The sequence below is a fragment of the Palaemon carinicauda genome, chromosome 29 (assembly GCF_036898095.1).
Source record: "Palaemon carinicauda isolate YSFRI2023 chromosome 29, ASM3689809v2, whole genome shotgun sequence".
Lineage (NCBI taxonomy): Eukaryota > Metazoa > Arthropoda > Malacostraca > Decapoda > Palaemonidae > Palaemon > Palaemon carinicauda.
In genome coordinates, this window is record NC_090753.1 from 39,422,351 (window position 1) to 39,433,916 (window position 11,566).

General features: G+C 46.2%; 1 protein-coding gene across 1 annotated transcript; it reads left to right on the forward strand.

The window, feature by feature from the left end:
* The first annotated feature begins 2,189 nt into the window (after positions 1–2,189).
* Positions 2,190–2,738, forward strand: LOC137622519 (uncharacterized). The gene has a single exon (XM_068353123.1). It carries the CDS (start codon positions 2,190–2,192, stop codon positions 2,736–2,738), a length of 549 nt encoding a protein of 182 aa, XP_068209224.1.
* The last annotated feature ends 8,828 nt before the right edge of the window (positions 2,739–11,566 follow it).

The window sequence follows — 11,566 nt, forward strand, 5'->3', positions numbered from 1 at the left end:
GAGCCATATCTGTGTGATGTAGACGAGTGTTGGCGTTTAGACCGTGTTGGCATCGCCCCATCTGAGCAATACACTGTTCGCGAGGCCGAGGCCATGCGAAAGGTATCGCAAAGCGTTGTGAAAAAACCTGAGGGATATCAGGTTAGCCTACCATTCGGGTCGGATGCTAGGCCAGAAACAAATTATCGTAACGCTGTAGCGCAGTTAGAGTCGTTGCAGATCAAATTCAGAAAGGATAGGAAATATTTTGAACAATATCAGGGAGTGATAGACAAATATATCGAAGCAGGTTTTATATCTGAGGTGAAAGATCCCATAGTGGAAGGTTATTACATGCCACACTTTGGAGTCAGGAAAGACAGCCGTACCACCCCTTTTAGAATCGTGTTCAATGCCTCTGCAAAGTCAAAGGGTTGTAAGTCATTGAATGAATGTCTCTTACCTGGGCCCAATTTGGTAGAGGTAGCATATAGTTTAATCATAAGGTTTAGGTTGAACCGATATGTCATGTCAGCCGACATAAGTAAAGCATTCCATCGTGTTTTGTTAGATCCTCGTGATGCCAAATACACACCATTTCTGTGGCGCGAGGCAGCTGGTCGAGTGCTTACCTTCGCCTTTAGAGTCGTGGTGTTCGGCATCACAGCAAGTCCATTTTTGCTACAACAGATATTAAATTGTCATTTTAAAGAGGAAGGCCGGCCAAATTTAGTAAAATCCTTTTATGTCGATAACTATCTGGCCACATTTGAGGATTTAGAACATATGAGGCAAGAACATGAGTCTGTTAATAATATCTTAAAGGGGGCGGGTATGCCTTTGGAAGGGTGGGCAACCAATCACTTGGCCTTCGATAGCGAGAGACAGTGGAGTGAGCCTGTGAGTGTGAATGTGCTCGGACTGCGATGGGCCCGGGACGTGGACAGATTGTGTGTGAAGGCAAGTAAGGGGATTCGTGAATTGGGAGAGGGATGGGTGCCTACAAAGCGTAGGGTACTTTCCCTGTTGGTCTCGATTTACGATCCAATAGGTTTGATCAGCCCATTATTTGTAAATGGAAAACTTTTCCTCCAACAACTATGGGAGGATAATGTAGGTGGGGATGACGTGTTAGGAGGAGAAAAGGCTAAAGAGGCAAGTGAATTGTTGAATGATTTGAAAGCGGTGAGCGACATCACCTTTCCAAGATCGATAGGTAAAAAGAGTTTAGAACTACATGTGTTCACCGATGCCAGCAGTAAGGCATATGGAGCAGTGGCATATACCAGGGACGATTGCAATCGGGTAAGTCTGATTACCAGCAAGATGAGGATCACTCCGAAAGGGATGAGCAAACTGACGATCCCCAAGCTAGAGCTGGTGGCCTTGTTGTTAGGCAGCAGATTAGCAAGAACTCTCAAAGAACTGAACGAGCCACAAGAAATAGTAATGTGGACTGACAGCAAGATAACGTTGGCATGGGTAGCATCTCCCGATGCCAGGTCTCATAAAAATGTGTTTGTTTCTAACAGAGTGGCGGAGATTGTTTTTATTCAGCAGGTTTGTAGCTTCAGTCTGAACCATGTCCCTAGTCACCAGAACCCTGCCGATATCCTATCCAGAGGTGCAACGACTCGACAATTGCAAGTTAACTCCCTGTGGAGGAACGGTCCAGAATTCCTCAGGAGCACGGGAAAGCCTGTTCCTTGCAAGGAGGAAGATCCGCTACATCAAACTCACGTCGTAGCGGCGGTACAAGAGTTAAGGGAGGAGAGATTTGGGAAATCCTGAAAAGGGAAGTAAGATTCCAATTCTTGTTAAGAGTAGTCAGACTAATTTTAAAGTTTGCAAAAATAGAACGGAATCCGTTCAGTATTGTTGTTCTGGTAGAGCAGAAACATTACTTGCCTTCAGTTTATGCTTACTTGGAGGGTGGAGTCAGACCCCCTCGTGAAGTTGTCAATCTAGTAAGACAGTTGAATTTAATAATGAAAGATAGACTCATTTGTACTAGAGGACGAGTGTCCAAGTTAGAAGAAATCAATCAGTTAATTCCCTTGCCAGCCAAAGGGCATTTAGTTAGGGTTTATTTAAAATATTTACACCGTTTGCATTTACATTGTGGTGTGAATACTCTAATGGGTATCTTTCGACAGAAATGTTGGGCGGCGGGTCTGCGTTCTATTGCCAAGCGGGTGGTAAAGGAATGTATGGAGTGTTGGCGTGCCTTCCAGTCTTCGTCGAAACAGCCACCACCACCCCCCCTACAGAAGGAAAAAACAATCCTCGAGAAACCATTTACTGCAGTTGGAGTGGACCACACAGCAGCCATACAAACTGAAACGCAGCCAAGGTACATCCTGATTGTAACGCGCATGGCCAGTAGGGCCGTGTATCTCAACTTCTGGCCCTCCTTGGAAGCGGAAGAATTCGTCTTGGCTTTAAGGCGATTCTGCGCAACGCATGGCGCCCCCCAATACATCACCTCTGATAATCACCAGACGTTCAAAACCGCCAGCCACCTCCTGCAGGGACTCTACAAAGAGGATGAAGTCAAGCAGTTCCTGAGGAGAACGGGAATACAATGGAGGTTTCAGACTCCCAGAGCACCTTGGAAGGGTGGATTCTTTGAGCGGCTGATAGGGGTGACGAAGCGAACCCTCCAAAGAGCCCTCGGCCAAAAGTATCTACCGAACGCCCACGTATTGACTCTGGTGAAAGAGGCAGGAGCCGTAGTGAATAATCCCCCGCTTATGTAGAGCGGCGACGGAGGCGAGGATTAAGTCCTCACCCCTTCCCATTTGTTAAGAGGACACCCAGTCCTCCTCATGGCACCGCTCTCACCGGACGAGCACCTCAACACGACCTTCACCTCCCGGAGGCTACGTGATCGTTATTTGAAACTAACAGACTCTTCAAAGGCATTCAGAGAGAGGTGGAGAAAGGAATATTTGAGTGCTCTGAGAGCTCGACACGACTGTCAGTCCGGGGAACCCTCCAAGCTGCACCCTGGAGACGTCGTGTTGGTAAGACAAGAACATCAAAGAAGAGCTACATGGCCCCTTGGACGTGTTGTAGAAACGTATCCGGACGACGATGGCGTCGTACGTTCAGCCAAAGTGTTGTTTGAGGGTGTCGAGTCACAGCGAGCTGTTAGCCATCTGGTTCCCCTGGAAATTACCCCCTCTGTGGAGGATGATGGAGACGGAGACGACGACGGTGGAAAAGAGGGTGTGTACAGTTCGACAGACGGAATGCCAGGGATCGTGGAGACGTCTGGGGACAACCAGGAAATGGCTCCGGCTGCGACATCCCAACAACTGGCCACAGAGACCTTCGACAGTGACACTCATGACGAGAACAATACGTTCAGTGCGAACAGTGAAGGTGAAAAGGAATCGAAGCAGACGAACGTTAAAAAACGTTCTGCACGCCCACTGAGAAGGGCGGCTGCGAAGCAACGAGAAATGATGGACCGTCTGCTAAAGGGTGACAGTCTATGAAATGTAGCTGTAAACAGTAAGTGAGAGAGGGAGTGTCTCCCTGGTAGGTAGGGAGGGTGAAGTGAGAAAGTTTGTAAGTGGCATGATTCCACGGAGATTGGAAGTGCGTAGGTGTGGGGAACGGGGACGGGATAGTCTCACGTACTTACGAAACGAGCGTTGTACAGAGCCAGGCCCCTCCCTCTTGTTCCCCTAAGGTGGTAGCCCACATGTGGCAGTGTAAAAGGTGATTTAATTAATGTAAGAGGGCAGGATGCCTTCAGATGGAAATGCATGATTATATTCTGTGTATGAATACATTTTTCTCTGTTGTATACATATATGCCGAAAGTGAATATTTTAGGCCCATTGCCTAATTGCTTTGCCAGTTTTTCATAATTATATTCTGTATGTAAATGCATTTTTTCTTTCTGTTCGTATATATGTATGTGATAACTGATTTCTAGGTCCATTGCCTAAATTGCCTTTACATTTACATGATTGCATTTACTATTTAGGTACAAACTTTTATTGTTTTTTGTATACCTGTGAACTGATTGCCCCGGGGTAACATTGTTGTTTATGAACATTGCGTATGCTGTTAGAGTCGTTGCGGAGCGCTACGCAACGAGTCGAACAGAGTTCAGGAGTGATTACTCCACCCCCGAGTCCAGTCTTGCCTGATTTACTGACGTTTTTGACGCCCATTATTTCGGGTATGGAGGATGTCGGGAATTTTCGAACTGGCCATTCGAAAGTCCCGCCATTTGACTTCATGAATGTTTCGTCAAATGAGGGCAAGGCTGGGGGATCTCGCAGGCGAAAGACTGAGGTTTTATACGCGACTATATTGGAACTTAAATCTTAACCACCTGGTGGGGAAGGAGCGAGTGTTGTGGAAATTGTCTGTTTATGATATATCAATGATGAATCTAACGTAAAATTGAGGCAACATGACAAAAATGTTTTATGTATGTGTTTAGTGTCAATGACTTTCCAAGTCATTGGATATGGACAAATTCTGGCCCTCAGCCGAAGCCTTAAGCCTTCCCTTGTATTTAAAGAAAAGCCTTAACTGTTTTGCGATCCTGTAGTAAATAAAAAGGCATTGTCAAACCCCTTGCAAAGAAATAAACTAAGATTTCCCTCCACTTTGCTAAGGAAACTTTAGTTAACGTGGGAAAACGAACTTTTCTTTGAAGCTGCCCAGCCTCGCTCGACCTCTTTGCTTCATCGTCCCTCCTAAACATAAGTCATCTATTAATTTGTTCTCTTCTCTCTACCTCGTGTACCAGGTTGGTTGTAGTGTAAGTTTGTGTGCAAGACATGTAGTTTTTATATCACAGTTTAATGTAGAGATCCTTGTGATTGGGGATCTGAATCCTTAGTTAAATAAGAATAGGGATATTTGGTGTGTGATTCGTTGTGTATTGAATTCGAATTAGCACTATTTTCAGTTTGTTAATGAGTCCGGTGTGGACTTTGTGCTTGAAGAGCAAGTGTTACATTACCAAGAGTCAGCCTTGTTTTTCATTAAGTTTCGTGAATGCTTAAGGATGTTGTTGTCTTGCATCAGAGTTTATTTTTATAATAAAATTGTAAGTTTTTTCGCCGTATTTTAGTTAATTCCTGGAAGGTTTTGGGAATCTCGCCTCTTCAAGGCCTTGCGATCCGCCCAGTACATCGAGCAGATTTAATAAACTAGTGAAAATCACAACATTTGGTCCTTCGAACCGGATCGCAAGCGCTTCCCAGAGCCGGACAGGACTAATTTAAAATATGAGCTTTTGAGAGAGAGAGAGAGAGAGACGAACAATTAAGGTCCTCAACGTACCGATGTGCGATCGACCACGTGGGTCAGTTTTTTTGAGTCCCTTCCTAACGTAAAATTACTTTCCTTTCCTTGCTTTGCCAACCCCCCCCCCCCCCCCCAACGTAAAGTTAATTAAGATGGCGGTGGCCACGATCGTGCACATTGAGGCATCGATGTGCCTAATAAACGACTTACTTAGCGAAATGCAAAGAGCGCAATTAGAGACCTATTCTGAGTCTGTTTACCAGAATTTGGTAACGGAGTTGCAGGAAGAAGTCCGACAGCTAAGAGAGCTATACAAAAGCCAGTGTGTGAAACTAGAATCTAGTATTGAAGCCCGAATCAGGCACACGTTGGGTGAAGCTACACGCGATTCTACTCTACTGTATAATAGGATAGACAAAATTAAAAGCACTTCAACGGGGAATGTTGCCCTCCCCAGGTTGAAGCCGCTGCCTCTCCCCACGTTTGAAGGGGAAGTGCAAGAGTACGTATCGTACCGTGAGCTCTTCACAATCCACGTGGATCAAAGAGCGGATTTAGACGAAGTGTCTAAATTTACATATTTATTGGGGACCTTGGGCAAAGAGCCACTTAGAATCATAAAATCTCTAAGTGTAACCGCCGCGAACTATAGTGCAGCATTAGACCTTTTAGACAAGCAATATGGCAACGTGCACCAGACACTCGTGATTCTGCACCGCAAATTAGCCAACATCTTTGTGCCGTCACTAAACGCAGTAGAACTCAAAATGTTCAGTTTTGAGTTGACCATCATAATTGAACAAATCAAAAGACTGAGTACCAATGACATAGGCCAGGGCATGGTCATGAGCCTCATTAATCAAAAATTGTCAGAGGGAAAGCTCTGCCGCAAAGTGGTCGAGCATTTGAGAAAATGTGACTATACGTTGGACGAGTTTTTTGAGGCAATAGACTTTATTGTGAGAATGCTAGAAGACGATGCGTTGCAGAGAGGCGACAGTCTTGAGAGTGACAAAAGACCAGACAGTAGTGTAAGACCGAAAACCCATCTCATCCACAATAATTCCTGCCCATTTTGTAGCGAACGGCACCCGCCTCACGGATGTCGCCAAGTGACTGACGTAGCTGCCAGACGTCGCATTTCGCTGAAAAGGGGTCTTTGTTTTAATTGTCGAAATCAGGTCATCGTAGCAATAAATGTCCCGTCTCAAATTCCTGTAGAAACTGTAATGCTAAGCACCACACTGCAATTTGCGATGCGGGTAGACCGCAATCGATCCCTAGTCATAGTAGTCAAACAACGACATCCCGCCCCGTAGTGAATGCGACGCCTCAGCAGCCCGAAACTTCCCCCCGACCACCCAAGAATAATGTAGAGGCTAAACCATGCACAAGCGCAAAGATCGTGCAGAGGTCTGATGTGGACCTCCCATGCACTATCTTGCCAACAGCCATGGCAGGTATCCAACAAAAGCAAGGTAGTAAGCGAGTCCGCCTATTCCTCGACTCAGGGAGCTAAAAGAGCTTCATCTCAGCAAAAATTGCCCGTCAATTAGGCTTACCGGTGGTAGGACGAGTATCCTTAAATATAGCAGCTCCGTTTGGTTCCGAGGAAATAAGCGGACAATACGATGTAGTAAGTTGCAGGGTTGAAATGGGCAAAAGAATCGTGTGTATGAAACTAGTAGATCATGAGAGCGTAGACGTCCCGATACATAACGCTGGTTATGGTAAAGTCAGACAGCATCTGTTGACCAAGGGAGTCACGTGAGCCGATCCAGCCAACAAGTCGGATGTGTTGAAGAATGTCCACGTATTAGTAGGGGCTGACTACTTTAGTTATTTTGTAATAGGCGTGGAGAGAGTGGATGGGTTCAATCTCTTCCTGACGCATGATAGCATGTTGCCATATGGGAAGGTGCCGCAGTGGCTACTGCAAGGGGAGAGAATTGAGCAGGTGAGAACGTTGAGAGTGTGCAGAATAACGAACGAGCCATATCTGTGTGATGTAGACGAGTGTTGGCGTTTAGACCGTGTTGGCATCGCCCCATCTGAGCAATACACTGTTCGCGAGGCCGAGGCCATGCGAAAGGTATCGCAAAGCGTTGTGAAAAAACCTGAGGGATATCAGGTTAGCCTACCATTCGGGTCGGATGCTAGGCCAGAAACAAATTATCGTAACGCTGTAGCGCAGTTAGAGTCGTTGCAGATCAAATTCAGAAAGGATAGGAAATATTTTGAACAATATCAGGGAGTGATAGACAAATATATCGAAGCAGGTTTTATATCTGAGGTGAAAGATCCCATAGTGGAAGGTTATTACATGCCACACTTTGGAGTCAGGAAAGACAGCCGTACCACCCCTTTTAGAATCGTGTTCAATGCCTCTGCAAAGTCAAAGGGTTGTAAGTCATTGAATGAATGTCTCTTACCTGGGCCCAATTTGGTAGAGGTAGCATATAGTTTAATCATAAGGTTTAGGTTGAACCGATATGTCATGTCAGCCGACATAAGTAAAGCATTCCATCGTGTTTTGTTAGATCCTCGTGATGCCAAATACACACCATTTATGTGGCGCGAGGCAGCTGGTCGAGTGCTTACCTTCGCCTGTAGAGTCGTGGAGTTCGGCATCACAGCAAGTCCATTTTTGCTACAACAGATATTAAATTGTCATTTTAAAGAGGAAGGCCGGCCAAATTTAGTAAAATCCTTTTATGTCGATAACTATCTGGCCACATTTGAGGATTTAGAACATATGAGGCAAGAACATGAGTCTGTTAATAATATCTTAAAGGGGGCGGGTATGCCTTTGGAAGGGTGGGCAACCAATCACTTGGCCTTCGATAGCGAGAGACAGTGGAGTGAGCCTGTGAGTGTGAATGTGCTCGGACTGCGATGGGCCCGGGACGTGGACGGATTGTGTGTGAAGGCAAGTAAGGGGATTCGTGAATTGGGAGAGGGATGGGTGCCTACAAAGCGTAGGGTACTTTCCCTGTTGGTCTCGATTTACGATCCAATAGGTTTGATCAGCCCATTATTTGTAAAGGGAAAACTTTTCCTCCAACAACTATGGGAGGATAATGTAGGTGGGGATGACGTGTTAGGAGGAGAAAAGGCTAAAGAGGCAAGTGAATTGTTGAATGATTTGAAAGCGGTGAGCGACATCACCTTTCCAAGATCGATAGGTAAAAAGAGTTTAGAACTACATGTGTTCACCGATGCCAGCAGTAAGGCATATGTAGCAGTGGCATATACCAGGGACGATTGCAATCGGGTAAGTCTGATTACCAGCAAGATGAGGATCACTCCGAAAGGGGTGAGCAAACTGACGATCCCCAAGCTAGAGCTGGTGGCCTTGTTGTTAGGCAGCAGATTAGCAAGAACTCTCAAAGAACTGAACGAGCCACAAGAAATAGTAATGTGGACTGACAGCAAGATAACGTTGGCATGGGTAGCATCTCCCGATGCCAGGTCTCATAAAAATGTGTTTGTTTCTAACAGAGTGGCGGAGATTGTTTTTATTCAGCAGGTTTGTAGCTTCAGTCTGAACCATGTCCCTAGTCATCAGAACCCTGCCGATATCCTATCCAGAGGTGCAACGACTCGACAATTGCAAGTTAACTCCCTGTGGAGGAACGGTCCAGAATTCCTCAGGAGCACGGGAAAGCCTGTTCCTTACAAGGAGGAAGATCCGCTACATCAAACTCACGTCGTAGCGGCGGTACAAGAGTTAAGGGAGGAGAGATTTGGGAAATCCTGAAAAGGGAAGTAAGATTCCAATTCTTGTTAAGAGTAGTCAGACTAATTTTAAAGTTTGCAAAAATAGAACGGAATCCGTTCAGTATTGTTGTTCTGGTAGAGCAGAAACATTACTTGCCTTCAGTTTATGCTTACTTGGAGGGTGGAGTCAGACCCCCTCGTGAAGTTGTCAATCTAGTAAGACAGTTGAATTTAATAATGAAAGATAGACTCATTTGTACTAGAGGACGAGTGTCCAAGTTAGAAGAAATCAATCAGTTAATTCCCTTGCCAGCCAAAGGGCGTTTAGTTAGGGTTTATTTAAAATATTTACACCGTTTGCATTTACATTGTGGTGTGAATACTCTAATGGGTATCTTTCGACAGAAATGTTGGGCGGCGGGTCTGCGTTCTATTGCCAAGCGGGTGGTAAAGGAATGTATGGAGTGTTGGCGTGCCTTCCAGTCTTCGTCGAAACAGCCACCACCACCCCCCCCTACAGAAGGAAAGAACAATCCTCGAGAAACCATTTACTGCAGTTGGAGTGGACCACACAGCAGCCATACAAACTGAAACGCAGCCAAGGTACATCCTGATTGTAACGCGCATGGCCAGTAGGGCCGTGTATCTCAACTTCTGTCCCTCCTTGGAAGCGGAAGAATTCGTCTTGGCTTTAAGGCGATTCTGCGCAACGCATGGCGCCCCCCAATACATCACCTCTGATAATCACCAGACGTTCAAAACCGCCAGCCACCTCCTGCAGGGACTCTACAAAGAGGATGAAGTCAAGCAGTTCCTGAGGAGAACGGGAATACAATGGAGGTTTCAGACTCCCAGAGCACCTTGGAAGGGTGGATTCTTCGAGCGGCTGATAGGGGTGACGAAGCGAACCCTCCAAAGAGCCCTCGGCCAAAAGTATCTACCTAACGCCCACGTATTGACTCTGGTGAAAGAGGCAGAAGCCGTAGTGAATAATCCCCCGCTTATGTACAGCGGCGACGGAGGCGAGGATTAAGTCCTCACCCCTTCCCATTTGTTAAGAGGACACCCAGTCCTCCTCATGGCACCGCTCTCACCGGACGAGCACCTCAACACGACCTTCACCTCCCGGAGGCTACGTGATCGTTATTTGAAACTAACAGACTCTTCAAAGGCATTCAGAGAGAGGTGGAGAAAGGAATATTTGAGTGCTCTGAGAGCTCGACACGACTGTCAGTCCGGGGAACCCTCCAAGCTGCACCCTGGAGACGTCGTGTTGGTAAGACAAGAACATCAAAGAAAAGCTACATGGCCCCTTGGACGTGTTGTAGAAACGTATCCGGACGACGATGGCGTCGTACGTTCAGCCAAAGTGTTGTTTGAGGGTGTCGAGTCACAGCGAGCTGTTAGCCATCTGGTTCCCCTGGAAATTACCCCCTCTGTGGAGGATGATGGAGACGGAGACGACGACGGTGGAAAAGAGGGTGTGTACAGTTCGACAGACGGAATGCCAGGGATCGTGGAGACGTCTGGGGACAACCAGGAAATGGCTCCGGCTGCGACATCCCAACAACTGGCCACAGAGACCTTCGACAGTGACACTCATGAAGAGAACAATACGTTCAGTGCGAACAGTGAAGGTGAAAAGGAATCGAAGCAGACGAACGTTAAAAAACGTTCTGCACGCCCACTGAGAAGGGCGGCTGCGAAGCAACGAGAAATGATGGACCGTCTGCTAAAGGGTGACAGTCTATGAAATGTAGCTGTAAACAGTAAGTGAGAGAGGGAGTGTCTCCCTGGTAGGTAGGGAGGGTGAAGTGAGAAAGTTTGTAAGTGGCATGAATCCACGGAGATTGGAAGTGCGTAGGTGTGGGGAACGGGGACGGGATAGTCTCACGTACTTACGAAACGAGCGTTGTACAGAGCCAGGCCCCTCCCTCTTGTTCCCCTAAGGTGGTAGCCCACATGTGGCAGTGTAAAAGGTGATTTGATTAATGTAAGAGGGCAGGTTGCCTTCAGATGGAAATGCATGATTATATTCTGTGTATGAATACATTTTTCTCTGTTGTATACATATATGTCGAAAGTGAATATTTTAGGCCCATTGCCTAATTGCTTTGCCAGTTTTTCATAATTATATTCTGTATGTGAATGCATTTTTTCTTTCTGTTCGTATATATGTATGTGATAACTGATTTCTAGGCCCATTGCCTAAATTGCCTTTACATTTACATGATTGCATTTACTATTTAGGTACAAACTTTTATTGTTTTTTGTATACCTGTGAACTGATTGCCCCGGGGTAACATTGTTGTTTATGAACATTGCGTATGCTGTTAGAGTCGTTGCGGAGCGCTACGCAACGAGTCGAACAGAGTTCAGGAGTGATTACTCCACCCCCGAGTCCAGTCTTGCCTGATTTACTGACGTTTTTGACGCCCATTATTTCGGGTATGGAGGATGTCGGGAATTTTCGAACTGGCCATTCGAAAGTCCCGCCATTTGACTTCATGAATGTTTCGTCAAATGAGGGCAAGGCTGGGGGATCTCGCAGGCGAAAGACTGAGGTTTTATACGCGACTATATTGGA

Excerpts from the sequence above, each read along its gene's own strand:
- LOC137622519 (XM_068353123.1), top strand. The coding sequence starts at position 2,190 with ATGGAGTGTTGGCGTGCCTTCCAGTCTTCGTCGAAACAGCCACCACCA.